At 42.0% G+C, this 17,378-nt stretch overlaps 1 protein-coding gene across 1 annotated transcript; it reads left to right on the plus strand.

The window, feature by feature from the left end:
* Positions 1-5,724: 5,724 nt before the first annotated feature.
* Positions 5,725-6,603, plus strand: LOC146786056 (taste receptor type 2 member 40-like). Its single transcript, XM_085633149.1, has one exon. The coding sequence runs from the start codon at positions 5,725-5,727 to the stop codon at positions 6,601-6,603; it is 879 nt and encodes a 292-aa protein (XP_085489275.1).
* The last annotated feature ends 10,775 nt before the right edge of the window (positions 6,604-17,378 follow it).

Consider the following 17,378-nt stretch of genomic DNA (forward strand, 5'->3'; position numbering starts at 1 on the left):
GCTTCTTCCACTTGTGCAGGGAGGACCACTTGTTTGTCTTTCTCTTTGGAGAGTTGCGCTAATCACTGCTCCGTTGTTTGTACCATCTGCTCCAGTGATTTCCACACCCCTGTGATTTGTCTAATGCATGCTCCCATCATGACCACCTTAAAGGCGTCCCATTCAAGTGACCTAGATTCTGTGGTGCATGCATTTCCGGCGAAGTAGTTCTGTATGTTTTCCTTCTGTAGGAACACCGAGTCCTCCAGACAATCTTGTGGGAGCTGCAAGGTGGGAATCAGTGGTGAGGGTGGGCTACATTTGACAGTCATAACATGTGCGTCGTGATCCGATATCACCCTGACTAGGTAGTCCGAGTGTTGAGTCATGGGGAGGATCATGCGTGTACACATGAACCGGTCCAGCCGTACTCGAAAGTCATGGGGGATAGAATGAAAGGAATAGAGTTTAGTTGTCGTATGTGCGTGTCTCCGCGCGTCCGTCAATGACTAATGGCTGGACCAAGCCCGGAAACGGGCTGTTTATGCATGGGTTTGTGAAGCTGGGGCAGGTGGGTAGGATCTGTCCAGAATGAGATCTCATTAGCAGTTATATTCCCCTCCTAAGACCCACGGTGAGGAGGTGAACTGAGCCAAGCCGCTCAATTGGGTCTCCCAGAATACTGCTCTGTGTTGGGGGCATAGATGCTGCCTATGAGTATTGGCTGACTGTCTACTAACCCTTGTAGGCGAGCATATCTCCCTTCGTGTTAGTCTATAAAAATCTGACCCCCGGCCTGAGCCAGATGAGTGCTCCGCGCGCATACGTTGAATACGTCGTGGCACAGAAGGTACCCAGCCATTTCTTTTGAAGCTTGTTGAGTTTCCCCTTTATAAGATGAGTTTCCTGTAAAGGTATGTCCTGGGCTTGCTGGCGTTTGAAATAAGTGTAAATAGCGTAGCACTTCAGAGCTGTGTGTATGCCCTGTGCATTTAGAGTGAGACATTTAATGTCCGTCGGGGGGTTCATGGTGGCTTATAGGTCGCGCAAGGAGAGGGGGGGGGTCCGGGGACCTCACTTAATGTCCCATGGATAGGGTTTATTGTGCCCAGTGTGAGGTGTGGATACGTTTGCAAGTGTTTCAGCCCATTATGTCAGAATGGGTATGAGGTCCGGGTATGGTAAGGGGTTAAACTAGAACTCTTTGGAGTTGAAGAGTCAATGCAGGGGATCTGCTGCAATGGACAGCACATCCAAACCGGTACAACGTGTACCCTCCAGTGTTTCATGGGGGGGTTCGTCTGACTCGCGCACCCCTCTGAGACAATCGCGCAAGGTTGGCCCCATAGGACTGTGTGTACGCAGGTGGGGGCCTTAGGCATTAGTGGGTTTGAGGCATATACAATCATGGCATGTAATATGTAGTACAGGAATGGATAGTGAGGCTTCTCTAGCGTGGAAGTTCGATGCGTTCACCACTGCTAGTGGACCTTATGTAAGTGTATCAGCCCTCTGCGGCGTAACAGTTGGTAGGGTCCCAGAGTTCTCGTCAGAGTTACTGGAGTCGTTGGGGTCCTCTTCGGGCGTTAAAATGTGCGGAGTGTCTTCATGGTCCGAGGTTGAGAGGTTCACTCCCGGTTCCGCCGCTGCCTCAATAGCCTTTCTACAATCCGCTATAATTTGCTCTAGATCTGGTAATGCCAGTGATTTATTTAGTGGTTGCATGTCTGATTGGCTCTGGGTGCTCTTTGCCCTGTGACTTGGGGGCCTGGACATCTTGGGCCTCGGTGTTCTAGTGTTCCTCTGACCTAGATCAGTTTGCAAGTTCAGTTCCATCCAGTTTGCTCCTTCCTGTGGGTCTGTAAAGAATATTGTAGTGTCACTGTGGATAATTTTAAGCCATTATGGGAACAATAGAGATTATTGGATACATTAAAAAACAGTTGTACCTCGGCACTCTAACATTTCACAAAAAGTAGGTTTTTTTGTATAGTAATTAAGTATAAACAAATGGCCTATTCGAGAAATCCTACGTCAGTAATTGCTTTTTTATCTCACAAGTGGGAGAACATAGGAAATGCATGCATCATTTAGAGAGAAGAAACATCAAATAAGAATATTTTTGATATGATTTAATATTGTTTGACCCAAGATTCTTTCTTTTTTTTAAATACTACATACAGTTCAAAGCACAGTACATATAGATTCAAACAATTCAAAGCACATTACATACAGTTTCAAATTCAATACATGGTTTGGATATTGCATTATAATGTTTTTCGCTTTGAGCTCTTTGAGCAAATGTGTAAGCCAGAATAAAGGTCCTAATCCTAGAGCCTTCCAAATGGTGGCAGTTGGGAAGCAGCCAAAGACAGCCCAGTTGGGAAGCAGTTTTGTTACTATGCATAACTTTATCAAGGCTTATTTTCTGTGTTGATAATCTGTCACAGTGAAAAAAGTTTGATTCAGTTACCGAAGCGGTACATAGAGGTATTTAATTGGTCCTTAATTTTTCATATTGAATTTCCAACCATTAGGAAAAGTTATTTCAGGAACTGGGTCAAGCAACAGGTCTGTTAATAATGGACCTGAAAGAGTAAGGTGGTTCAATTCGCCCCTCCAAACTTCCAAGCCTGTCTATGCAAGAGTCAGTTAGCCCATATAGTATTAGATCATAGAGGGCGTATATAATAAAACCATTATATGAAACGATTCCTAACATGTGACGAAAAAGGCTATTGGTATGCCTGGAGAAAGGATTATTTATGGTGCAACAAGGGCTCTGATATGTCCTTCTAGTAAAGTGGCGTGGTCAGAGATTCGGGGCGATCCTGTCAGGTGCGTGTAGAGAATATTGGATGTTCTGATTCCGTTGTAGGCTCTTTACTTCGAGGATTGACTCTCTCTTCCTCTGCATGGCCCTGGAGTAGTATGGGAATAGCACAACTTGTTTGTCTTCCACTGTAATGGGATTGTTTTGCCTGGCAGCTCGAAGAATGCTGTCCCTGTCCTGGACGTGGAGAAGCTTTACTAGCATGGGACATGGAAGCGAGCCCGGGGCGGATGCCTCGCTGGCACTCTGTGTGCCCTCTCAGTCGAGAAATAAGTGGTAAGTTCCCCTTGTGGTGTAAAGGACTGGAGCCATGATTCTGTGTATTAGATGGGATCTCTTCCCTACTCCCTCCTGCAAATTTTAAATACACAGATTGCTTCTTCTAGAACGCCCTTCCAGATCGTCCGTTCTTTCCTCCAGAGTCACCACTCGGGCCAGCAAGTCGTTTATGGAGTCTTGTTGGGCTTTGGTTTGAGGCTGCAGCGTAGAAAAGGTTTTTGCCCCATCCGCCACCTTGTCCGCCAGTTTCCGATGGTCGTCCCATAGCAGGCTGGCCTCCATGGCCAAAGTACCAAAGCGCTCCTCCATAGTGACGCTTGAGTGCTCTATGGCTGCTAGGACCTTGTCAAGCTTCTCTGACATGGTAACGGTCGAGTCTGTGCTTGCATCTTGAGCTGCTTGAATTGGGGACCTCAGACTTTTCTGGTTAGGGGCCTGGCGTTCCCCGGTCGTCTTGGGAAATCCCATCACAGCTGTTTGCTATGTGAGCACCTGGCCACCCTGTTTGTTTATTTTGGCCTATGCCATGTGCTGAAAGTAGATGAAGTTTAATATCTCCAGTCCTCTTTTTGATCATGTCTACACATTGAACAGAGGTAGTAACATCAGTGTATAACTCTTTGAATTCTGAAAAGATTTTCTGGATAGATTGCTGACACTTCGGCATGCATCTTCACCACTGATGAATCTTCGGTAAAGATTTTCTTCTGTATAGAATATAGGGTCCCTTTGGACAGTTTTGTAGACTATTCTTTGGCCGGTATCATTGGAGTGCTTCTAAAAACAGGAGCTGGTGCACTGGCCAAGCTAACAAGGAAAAGGTACTAAAGAAGAGAGAAAGGTGCGGTTCCAGAAGTTGATTATATTATGAGATTATACATGTGACCAGATGAGTACAAACCATCAGTAGTATACCACAAACATTCATTGTTACAGAAGATGCAATTGTTACACGAGTACTTCAGTAAGGGCCCACTATCCTAACCTTAAGTTGCTCTCACAACCAGGTAGATAGGCTATTGCAGAAGCCTGCTTACACTTTCGGGCAGATGCTACATTCATGATTAGTGTAATTCGAAGTATGCAGGATCCTCTGAAACCACACAGGTTTGCCAATATTCAAGAGTACAGGAAATGACCATGTTAAAGAACAAAGGGCCAGCAACCAGTATATCATTCCTAAACAGCACCACTGGGCAATCAAGTCAGAAGTGAGGGGGGGGGGGAGGGTGCCATCTCAGTTCATCATCTGTAGCCACAGAAAAGGTCCATAGTTAGATCACTGCACCACTGATGCACACCACGTACAATGCATAGTCAATAGGTGCATACACAGACCCCTCTCCTGTAGGAAGGGCATCTGAAGACTCAGTTCTCAGTACAATGTATACAGCTCAGTAATTCACTTGTGTGCCCATACCAGTGGTTTGCTTGTTCTTGCTTCCTCCATCCTGAGTGTGCTCTGACCACAGCCACCTCACCTTCCTGGCGATGTCTCCCACTCGGTAGTGCCCCAAGAACATAATAGGCCCCTCTATCACCAGCTGACTGTGGGAAGGCGAGGAGGGGCAGACATTCATCGGTTGTTCATTACAGGCATCACAGACTTTCAAGATCTTCCAAATATAGGTAGTTGCGGTCAGGCTCCGCCCTGATTTTGGCTGTTATTGATCATGGTGAAAATTAAAGATCTTTGCAGATACGCTGAGAACCATATCTGTATATCTGAAACATCAAATAATAACATTATAAAAATCAGAACTCCTTAAACAAACCTTCAACGAGAATTGAAGATCTGTTGCAGTGAAGTGTACCTTCTAAGTAATACGCAACTGTTGCACCTCCACAACATCTTCGACAGCGCTCTTAAAATGTGATTCTCCAGCACACAATCTTGAAAGTTCTTTATTGCCATTTACTATTATCACACAACTATCTCATACAAATGTATCAAATATTAAGGTTCAGCATGATGTGTACTTGTACTCATGCCAGTGGTCCAACATCTTTAGCCAATTAAAAATAAAAAGAATAAAACAGTTTAAATAAATAACTTCACCACATTTGTGCTACAAGAAAAACATTGGTGATATTTAGCAGTGGTGTTAGCAAAGAAGTTTCTTTATAATGAGTTGCTTTGATAGAGAAAAGATGTATATTAGATATTTTTATTTCTTCTATTTCAATTAGAACATTTAAAACAAATTCAAATTGTATAAATATTAAAATGAATCACTAAATGCACACTTTTGTTAGAAACCCAATTAAAGGAAAAATTTGGAAAGAAGTGGCGATTACTTCAGTTTTAAAACAACTCTATTCAATGTGTTTTTGGTGACAGAGAAAGCAAATCGAACATGCAGCTTCAAATTGTAGATTTGGACTCGTAGGAGATATAAGAAATAACTTCTTTAAACTTAAAAATGGTTGAGGAATGAGGATGGAAAAATCTGTCAGATTTGCATTTATGCAAAACCGAATGCAGGATACTGCAAAAAAGATATGAGTGGTAATTTGAACCAGGTGGAGCTGTGTGTTCAGGACTCTTTTTAAAAGATCCCTGTGCAAGAAACATAGAGAAGCCTTAGTTGCAACCAGTATTGTCGAGAGAACGGATAACAAAAGGACAGAAAATGGAGGTTTCATTTATGACAGAATTTGTGAATATTGCATTGACCTTGATTGGAATACTCGCCAATGCATTCATTGTGGTGTTCTTTCTCCTGGCCTGGGCTCAAGGAAGAAGGCTGAATACCTGCGATCTCATCTCAGTGTGTTTAGGATTTGGATCCATATTTTATCAGTGTAGTTTTGCAATTTTCAGTCTACTGAATGGTAATCATATCTACGTTGATTTTCGAGTCTATTGTTTATGTATAATATGCTCTAGCAGCTCCACATTTTGGTTCACTGCTTGCCTCTGCATCTTCTACTGTGTGAAGATTGTGGACTTCAGCCACCACCTTTTCATCAGGGTGAAGATGAGGATCTCAAAGATTGTGCCCTGGATGCTCCTGGGGTCTGTCATGGGGTCCATCACCCTTGGTATCTCATCATACTTGGGTTCATATGGAGAATCCCTGGAGAATTCAACAGATAATCTAACAGGCAACTTGACTATCAACAATAATGCCCTGAATTTGGAATATTCATACATTTATGCAGCTCTTGGTGTCTGCTTACCTCTTGTCCTTGACGTTGCTTCCATGACACTCATAATCACTTCCCTCTGCAGACACACCCAGAGGATGAAAAATAATGCATCGGGCTTCAGCCAGCCCCAGCTGCAGTCTCATTACAGGGCAGCCAAAATGATGGGATTCCTCCTTTTGACCAACATTTCATTCTTAATTTCACAGATTCTGATACTGTGTACCATTAACTTCGTAATATTTTTTATCTGCAGTGTTATTATAGCCATTTCTATAACTGCTCAACCCATTGTCTTGATTATGGGTAATCCCTATCTGAGAGAAGCGCTCTGGAAGATCCTCACTCCTTGGAGGCAGTAAAGAACTCACCCGCTGAATGGATCTCTTTGGCTAAAGGGTTAATTGTACTGGATTGCATTCACTTCAGACATCCCTTCAACTACAGACCTAACGATCTGTTTTTTATGTGTTTAATATTTGATTCTTGATGTATTTATGCCATTTTACAAAAATAACATTTCTGGAGGGAATGGATTGTTTATGTTTTAAAGAAGCTTTTAGTACAATGGAAAATGATAATGAATGTTAAAGAGAATTTTAATTGAATTTACCGTTTTCCATAATCCTATTGATTCTTCTGTTCCTCAATCTCTTATTTTTAATTGTAAAATAAACCTTTAAGATCTATTTCACACTGCAACCACCACGAAGGTGAACGACAGTCCATGTATTAGAAACATTATCTCAATAATTTTCTTTGAACGTAGTTTAAAAACAATATTTACGGACAAGGAGAACTTCACTACATATGATTAATCACATTTGTTGATGAAGGAGATACACAGTGATCACAAGGATGCAGAGTGGCACAAGGGTTTCCCCAACTGGGTGCATGTTATTTCCTGGTATATGTTTACAACATTGGGTGACACTTTATTCTCAATCCTACTCCCATTTTAATGGTGGGCGTAGGCTGAATGAGGGTAGCGAAGGTCAAAGAATTCCGACAGACGCCATAGATGTCTATTTCTACAAAGATTGTGCTGAATCCTTTTACTATATCTCATCTTTCCTTAACGTCCTTCATGGGCTTTAAAGCCAGACGCTGCCATGTCATTTTCATTGTTCTGTTGGTGTAAGATAGTGATGTAACGCCAGCACTAACAAACACTCTAGTCTACCATTGCTTTGGCAAGAGGTGGTTTGATTCTTGCAGCAGGCCACCGCCCAGTGCTTTAAGTCGGATGAAAAAACTAGGGGTTCGCTCAAAGGGGTGCGGATGATCTAATTAAAAGCATGTAAGCTAAAAATCTGTGCTAAGCATAGTGTTCCACCCCACTGGTATTTTGCTGCTTCTGTGATTTGCATCCAGATAGTTTATACAACAAGTAACATTACACCTACAAGTCAGGGCTATTGTCTTTGTCAATGGTTGTTAGCTGTGTAAGATAAATATGCAACAATTATGGCCTCATTGTACATAATATTGAAAAATGCTTCAGTTCTGAAATGATGAGGCAGTGAAAGAACCATATTGAGTTTCTTTGAACATCAAAAGCTGTGAAGAGTGGTACTGCTGCAGCCAGATAGGGACCCATCTCAGCACTTAATTTTTAGAACTGCCGATGCTGAGCACCGGCAGGACCAGGCCCACTTAAAGCCATGCCACCGCCATTCACCTTAAGGCTGAGGCTAAACACTGCCTGCTGGGCATTATTCTGTGCCTCAAGGAGGGTAGGATGTGATATACATTTTCACTTACGGGGCTCCTACTGGCCAAGTGACGAGTGGCTATCCGCTAGATACCCACCCTTGGGCCCAAGATACAGACGTGGTCTAGAGACCTGGTGGAATGGGCATGGGTGAAGTTGAGGTGCATGAAAGAGGTTTGCACTGATGAGCGCCTGGAGGAGCATTGCAGAGAGTGGGAGAACATTATGCACAGAATTACAGACACAATAGAAGATGAGCCCGCAGCTGAGAAACTAGCCAGGGAGGGATGCCTCCTTGCTGGGAAGGGGAGTTGGACCTGCTGTGGTGAGACAGTGCAATGTTGACAGTGCCCTGCCGATGCTAACTGGTGGCGGACTTGACCTATGAGGATAGCAGAGCAGTAGGCCCTGATTGGTACTCACTGGGGACGAGATCTGACATGCTATGTGGGTAGCAACTGATGCGAAGGGGCTCGGTGTACGCCGAGCTCTACAGCAAGGAATAGATAATTATCATAGGGGGAGAAGTGTGCACTCATGTGGACGCAATGATAGCATTAACTGTACCTTTGGTGCTCTGGCACAACTGCAAGTCACATGCCGTGAGGTTGCCCATAGTGACTGTATAGTTGTTTACTTTGATATGTTTTTCTTGCAAAAATGAAAATAAAATCATTAAAAAAAAACAATAACATTTAAGCAAGACCCACTTTTTTTCTTTTCTACCTTTCAACCATGTCTATTCGCCTAAGTCATGTGCTGAAAGTAGATGAAGTTTAATATCTCCAAGCCTCTTATCGATCATGTCTAGACATTTAACAGAGGAAGTAACATCAGTGTGGAATGGAAAACGCGCAATTTAAGCTCCACCCCTATATGTCAAAGAAGAGCAATACTTACATGTATTAACACAATATATCTACTGTGTAATGTTACCATTATTAATTTAAATTGGAGCTTCAAACATACTGCTGGAGTACATTCACTAAAGAAACTAAGGATTCATATAAGTGTGTTCTCTAATGTCTTCATCATAATGTTATAAATTGTAGTTCTCGTTCACACTTATATCCGTATATTTAGAATTATACTGCTTTTATTGACATTCCATTTCCTATGTACTCATGTATTTATTTATTAATGTTTTGTATTCATTCTGTAACCTAACGTGCACATATAATCATGCATTCGAAGTGCACATTAACTGTTTCACTAAGTTAGCTTAGCCAACGGTCTTAAGCATTTGGTCTTCAATGTTCAACCTTCAAAGTAAAAGTTTTGCTTGTGCTACAATGTTCTACATTGACACGATTTCATAGCTAGTGAAAAGCATATTGTGTATTAGAGATGGTGAGGTCCGAGAGGAACATTTTTTTGGCAAGAATACCAGGCACTAATGAACTAACAAGCAGGGAGACATCCAACGTTGTCTTAATGTTCAAACCCTAGGATGGGAAAAGCGAGTGAAGCTGCCATTTTTTACTGTGGGAAGGTGGAAAACTTTTGGAGTCAATGAAGTGGAATTCTCAAATGTTCTTCGGGTTTAATTGGTATTCACACTGTTAGTGTGTAGAGCACACACCCTTTGGACATGGAGAGTTACAGACCTCCCTGATCAAATTTCCCTTTTGAGGCTATATGCTATCTGTTGGCTTGATATGGAGAACTTTTACACAAGGCGCCACTATGCTGATACCTTCCTGCTTGCCCTGATTTAACTAGGATTCCCCATTTTCCACCTTTAGTTTAGGACTAGTTTAGGTGACTTTAGGTTTAGTCATACATACTGATCTTCAAATTCTATTTCTTATCTTCTGTATTGTTGCAACTAAATTTCTTGTATGCCTTACGCTGTTAAGATTCTATTTCATTCAATGTTGTGGTTTACCAGTGGTGATTTTGTAACTTTACAATATGTTCTTGAGAACATTTACATTATTGTGGCTTTGAATTCATAATAAACCCATTTAACCTTATCCATCAGTTCATGGTCTTCTTTGTGTTACCAATTGAGCTACACCATAATTAAATGATTAATGTTAACACCTTTTCACCTATCAAGCCACTAAAAAGGGTATTTCAACAGGGAAAAAGGTAAGAATGGCCCAGTGCTTCATTCCTTGCTCTTTGAATTCTTAAGACATTGCTGACACTTCAGCATTCATCTTCACCACTGATGGCCCTACAGTAATGATTTTCCCAAGGATAGAATTTAGTGTCACTTTAGACAGTTTTGTAGAGTATTTTTTGGGCTGGTATCATTAAAGCGCTTCTAAAAATAGGAGCTGTTGCACTGGCCAAGCCAACAAGAAGGGGAATGCACCAAACAACAGAGAAAGGTAGGTGTGGTTGTAGAAGTTGATTATATTTCATGCTCTTTGTTTTTAAATTTTTACAGATTTTTAAGGACAACATTGTGTTTTCATCATCTATAGCCACAGCCAAGGTCCATACATAGATCACTGCACCACTCAGTTCTCAGTACATAGTATACAGCTCAGTAGTTCACTAGTGTGCCCATACCACTGGTTTCCTTGCCCTCGCCTTCTCCATCCTGAGCGTACTCTGACCACAGCCCTCTCACCTTCCCTGGCAATGTCTCCCACTCTGCGGCACCCCAACAAGTTAATAGGTCCCACTACCACCAGCTGACTGTTGGAAGGGGAGGAGGGGCAGACGTTAATCTGTTGTTCATTACAGGCATCACACCCTTTCAAAATCTTCCAAATATAGGTGTTTGTGGTCAGGCAACAGAGAGCAGCATGGCAATAGTTCACCAAGAGGGCAGGCTGGCGCTCAGGAAGCCGTCATTTTCAATTAGTCCAAGCTTCGCCCTGTTTTTGACTATTATTGATCATGGAGAAAATTATAGATATTTGTAGATATGGTGAGAACCATATCTGTGTATCTCAAACATCAAATAATAAAATTATGAAAATCAGAACTCTTTTAAACAAACATCCAACCAGAATTTAAGGTTTGTTGCAGTGAAGTGTCCCTTCTAAGTACTCAGCCTCACGTAACAGCCAAGCGATTGTGGCACCTCCACCACCACATCTTCGACAGCCCTCCCAAATTTCATTCTCCAGCACACAATCTTGAAAGTTCTTTATTGCCAGCTACTAACATCACAACTATCTCATGCAAATGTATCAAATAATAAGGTTCAATAAGATTTGTACCTGTTCTCACATCAGTGGGCCAACATCTTTAGCCATTTAAAATTAAAATGAATAATACAGTTTAAATAAATAAATTCACCACATTAGTGTCATAAGAAAAACACTGGTGATATATAGCCTTGGTGTTAGCAAATAAGTTTCTTTATAATGAGTTCTTCAATAAAGAAAAGAGCAATATTTACTGTAATGTATATGAGATATTCTTTCGTTTTTCCTACGTTAATTAAAACATTTTAAAACAATTAACAATGAATAAATATTATAGCGAATCACTAAATGCATTCTTTCGTTAGAAACCCATTTGAAGGAGAACAATGGAATGAAGGGGTGAATGCTTCTGTTTTAAAGCAACTATATTAATTAAACACGAAATAGGTCACAGAAAAAGTAAAAATAACATTCAGCTTCAAATAGTAGATTTTGACCCGTAAATGTTGCAAAAATGTGTCAGATTTGCAACAATGCACAGCTGAATGCATGATTTTGACAAGAAATACATCAGTGGTTATTTGAACCAGGTTCAGCTCTCGATTCAGGACTCTTTTTAGAAGATCCCTTTGCAAGAAACATAGCGAAGCCTCCGGGGCAACCAGAATGGCTGTTTGTGAATTCCCAGATAAGGACAGAAAATGGAGGATTCATTTATGGCAGAATTTGTTAACATTGCATTGATATTGATTGAAATTCTCGCCAATGCATTCATTGTTGTGTTCTATCTACTGGCCTGGGCTCAAGGAAGAAGGTTGAATGCATGTGATCTCACCTTATTGTCTCTGGAATTCGGATCCATGTTTTCTCACGGTAGTTTTGCTATTTTCAGTCTACTGAACGTTAATCATATCTACGTTGATTTTCGAGTCTATAATTTATTTATATTATACTCTAGCAGCACCGCATGGTGGTTTACCGCCTGCCTCTGCATCTTCTACTGTGTAAAGATTGTGGATTTCAGCCACCACCTCTTCATCAGGCTGAAGATGAGGATCTCGAAGATGGTGCCTTCGATGCTCCTGGGGTCTGTCATGGGGTCCATCGCCCTCGGTATCTCATCATACTTGACTTCATATGGGGAATCCCTGGAGAATTCAACAGCTAATCTAACAGGCAACGAGATTATCTACAATATTGCACCGAATTTGGAATATTCATACATTTATGAAGCTGCTGCTCTTGGTGTCTGCTTACCTCTTGTCCTTGACATTGCTTCTATGACACTCATCCTCACTTCCCTCTGCAGACACGCCCAGAGGATGAAAAATAATGCAACAGGCTTCAGCCAGCGCCATCTGCAGACTCAATACAGGGCAGCCAAAATGATGGGGTTCCTCCTTTTTACCAGCCTTTCATTTTAAATTCCAAAGATTCTCACAATGTCTACATCAAACGTCTTACTGTTGTCTATCTGCAGTGTTACTATTGTCACTTCTATAACTGCATGAACTATTGTCTTAATTCTGGGAAATCAAAACTGAGGGATGCCCTCTGCAAAATCCTCACTGCTTGGAGGCAGTAAAGAACTCACCCACTGAAGGGATCTCTCAGACTGAAAGTATAAATTCCCCTGGATCGCATTCGCCTCAGACATCCCTTCCACTCCAAAAAAACCCATCTGTTCTTTGTGTGTTTAATATTTGATTTTTGATGTATTTATGCCATTTTACAAAGATACAATTTCTGGTGGGAATGTATTGTGTAGGTTTTGAATAAGCTTGTAGTGCAATGGAAAAGGATAATGAATTTTAAAGAGAATTCTAAGATAAACCTTTGTCCCGATCTATTTCATACTGCAGCCACCACAATGGTAAATGATGGTGCCAAAAACTGAGCACAATCATTTTCTTTGAATGCAATTTAAAAACTATGGGGCATATCTACAACGCGGCGATAGAAAATTATCGCCGCTTTTGAGGCCGTTTTCGGCCGAAAAGCATTGATAATTTTATCGCCTAAATAGCAATCTCACGCTAACGCGTGAAATCTTGCGTTAGCACAGGAATTCCTAATGCCCAGCTTTGCATCTCTAATGAGATGCAAAGTGGGCGTACCTGACCTGACATGACAGGAGAAATGTCGCTAAGCGACATTTCTCCTATCATCAAGCCCCACGCCATGAAGCATAGCGGCAAGAAAAGTAGCGGTAACCCCTGTTATCGCTACTTTCCTTATGCCTGCATCCGGACTGACTTAGCCATGATATCCTATGGAAGGTGGATATCATAGCTAAGTTTGTGAGTCCCTATCAACAAGCTAACGCCACATTTCGTGAGATGATCGCTGGGTTTCCAGCGATAATCTCACGTTAGGCAGTTAGCGCTAGGATTTTTATCGCTTTTGCGATAAGCGTTGCTAATAGCACGCTATCTCAGCGATAAAAATCCCCACTAGCCGGCGATAATTATCCTAGCACTAAGTGCGCTTAGCGATAATTATCGCCGGTTGTTGCTGATATGCCCCGAAATGTCAGGACAAGGAGAATTTCATTATGCATGATTAATCAAAACATTTGTTGACAAAGGAGATACACAGTGATCACAAAGATGCAGAGTGGCCCCAAGGGTACCCCAACTCGAAGCATGTTACTTCCTGATATATGTTTACAATGTTGGGTGACCCTTTATCCTCAATAGTATGCCTATTGCAATGGTAGGCGTAAACTGAATAAGGGTAGTGAAGGTCAAAGATGCCAGAGAGGTGTTATTTACCATGGTCTGCAGTCAGTTTTAGTACATTGCACAAAATCTATAACTTAAAAATCTGCATTGGCAAGCAATGGCTAATTGAGTCTCAATTTTGCTGAATTACCGAAAAGTGGCGTGGCAGGTGCTGATGACATCACAGGAAATTGAATGATCCTGAGACAAACACAGAGAAGACCCAAAGCCCCACAGTACAATCCAAAGTAAATCCTGCTAAAAATGAGTCCAGGCATGCCAGTGGTAATGTTGAACTAAGCAGAAAATGCAAGAAAAGCCTCACTAAATGCTGAGCAAAAGCAGATGTGTAAACCCTGTCAGCCTTTAATGGAATCGATCCACAAACATTTTCCCTTCTCCCCTCTTGTTTGATCAAATTCATTTTTGTTTGCAGTAGTGGTCTGTGCCTTTTACCAATGCTAGCCAGGGCTAAATTGCGTGTGCTCTCTCCCCAAGACCTTGACAAAATTGGCTTGCACCCAATTTGCTCACTTAATTTACTAACACACCGCTAATAATACTGCTTGTACCCAGGACCAGTAAATTGTGAGCCTGCGACACTCACCCACCTAATACGCCCTTTAAATCATGTCTCGGGCCTGTCATTGACGCCTATGTGCAGTTGTAAACCACCAATCCGAAATGAGAGGCCAGGAGGAAGGTTCTAGGCAATCCGTGGCAGGTACCTGGAATTCTGTGGATTGGGAGGTTTCAGACTAGGAAGAATGAATGATTAGGCATGAATGGGGTACAAATTGGGGAAACAATTGTTAGTAATGTGAGTAAGTTTGGAATGAAAGAGGATACTTTCGTAGCGTGTGTATTAGGGAGGTGGGGGGGAATATGAAGAAGGTGGTTGTAGGTTTGTATGCGGGATTGGGAGTACGTTCACGAGGACGAGTAGAGAGTTTATGGCAAGATAAGGGGATAAAAAGAGGGCGCAATTCCAGATATAATAGGAAAACGAGACAATGTGGTCCGTCGGCTAGACTGCCACTTTGGTGCTGGAAACCAGGGTTCGAGCCTCGAGGTCGCGTTCAGATCCTGTGATTCTGGGCAAATCACTTAGGGGCATATTAACAAGGCGGCGATATGAAATTATCGCCGCTTTTGCGTCCGTTTTCGGGCGAAAAGCGGCGATAATTTCATCGCCTTATCAGCAAAGACACGCTATCGCGTGTCTTGCTGACTTAGCGCCCGTTAGCAGCACGCCTCCGATCGCATCGCTAATGAGATGCACAGGAGGCGTGCCTGACAAGACTCCCTTGGGAAAATATCGCAAAGGCAGCTTCGCGATATTAATAAGGGAGGGTAGCGATTTTTAAAATCGCGTTAAGTATGCCTTAACGCAGGAATTTAACGTCTGTTAAATTCCTGACTAAGGCATACTTAACATGGGGGGTGGATTTTGTGGCTAAGACCACAGGCCCTATCATCTAGGATATCGCCATTTAACACCATGGAAAACGGCGATATCCCAACTATCTCTGGAAATTTTATCGCCACGGCGATTCGCGTTGTTAATAACGCGCAAACCGGGCGATACATTCCAGAGATAGCCGACGATAAATATGCAAGCGCTAAGCGCGCTTTGCGATATTTATCGCCGGCCCTTGTTAATATGCCCCTTAATCTCCCAGTCCCTGAATGATTAATGTAAATGCGGTGCTCATGTAAAGCGCTCCAATACCTTCGGGTCGAGTTCGCGCTATATAAATATACAACAACAAAAAACAACAAAAAAAAACTAACATGAGAAGGATTGAACAGAGAAAAATACAGTTCAAAAGAGGGTTGAAGTGGCTGGTTGGTTACTAGTATGTTGTGCTAGGTTAACGGAGTTGAGTGGTGAGCGTGCGAGTCGAGGTGACGATCATTCACCATGAGCTTAAGGCAAGATGGGTGATCAAATCAGGTTTCACCAGACGTTTGAAGTGATTGTGTGGGAAGGCCCAATTAAATGTTTTTTTCATTCACATCGATGTTTAAAAGGATAAAGACAATTTGTTTCATAGATATAATGGATGGCAGTATTGATTTTTACATGTACAACAGTGAACTATGGTGCAACAGTGAATGTTTTTTATTGTTATTTGTAGTGACCCCTGAAGAAGGGCTTGTCATAGCCTGAAATGCATTGGGTTTTTAAATAAGCACTGCTTTTGGACGAATCATGCGTCAGTTTGTGTTCTTGACAAGAGGTCCGGATGGGCACAGCTTGAGCATAAGAAACCTTGAAAATGGCATGACATCCCAACGTGTGGCGTTCATGTGATCAAATGTTAAAGTTGAACATATTGAGGAGTAAATGGATTAAATGGAGTCAAATGGCGTATAAATATGGAGCAATGTGGTAGTTCCACCACTTAAGCTGTGCAACTGGGTGTGGAGCAGAAATGCTGCCCTCTACAGTTCGAAATAACCCCACTGCCAAGTCTAAACCTCCCTTTTTAACCTCTTCTGTGCCCATGACGAGATAGTCTCGTCATGGAGCACGGTCGCGCTGTGCCCATGATGAGACTATCTCGTCATGAACCCCACCCACTAATGCAACGCCCGGCACAGGGCGGGGAAAGGGCGTGGCACTGAAGGGGTTAATATATGTACATCGCCCCTGAGCTAGGCCCTAAACAGCTCATAGTGCAGGGTGCTGAGTATTTAAAAAATGGGACATGTACTTTTGGGTTTTAAATGTCCTAGTAAAGAAAAGATCTTGGATTCAATTTTCAGTACTGCAAGGCCTAATTCTCCCATATGATTTTAATGCTTTACCTTATAAATTTTAATAAGAGATAATTTTTCTCATCCAAACTTTATCATTCTCTCCTCACCCGCAGCATTTGAATCGTAAAGCAGATATTCACGAGGGGGCTCTTTTACGATTATATTCTTCTTCCGGCCAAAGGCACTTCTCTTCTTTATTACAGGTTTACAGCTCTAAGATCCCCCTATCCTATCTTGTGCTCTGGAATACATTCCAATTACCCAGTGGCATCTAATTCAAATTAAAGAAGGGAAAATTCTCCGCAAATTGACTAAGGTCAACCAAGCTGTCCCGGCACAAGCACTGCATTTGGAATTTTCTCTAGTCCGCTCCTTTGCCAGAGCCATTACCAACATATTAAGATGGGCTTACAATCTTCTTCATGCAGATCAAGGTACCCTAAGATTTCCACTAAAAACTGAGGCATTTGAGCCTGAATCTACTAAATACATTTTTAGTCGGAATCTGATTATTGCTTTCAAATTATCAAAATGCACAACTACACTTTTGAAAACATGGACACCCGCCTAATTGAAGCTCTTCCTGAAACATCTGACGCCGAGGATCAGCTTCGAACTGGATACTCAGCACTGTTCTAAACTGCATCATTATGAACTCTATGCAGAATCAATCGAATATAAACAGGTTCAACAATATATTAGTTTCTCCTTAAGGCATGGAATTCGGCGTTGTATAATTTTATTGTGGCTTGGGTTACTCCCTTTTAATTCACTTACTTTTAAATGGACTAAAAAAGAAAATGCAACCAGTATCTGCGATCTTT

This window comes from Triturus cristatus, chromosome 11 (genome assembly GCF_964204655.1).
Source record: "Triturus cristatus chromosome 11, aTriCri1.1, whole genome shotgun sequence".
Taxonomy (NCBI): Eukaryota; Metazoa; Chordata; class Amphibia; order Caudata; family Salamandridae; genus Triturus; species Triturus cristatus.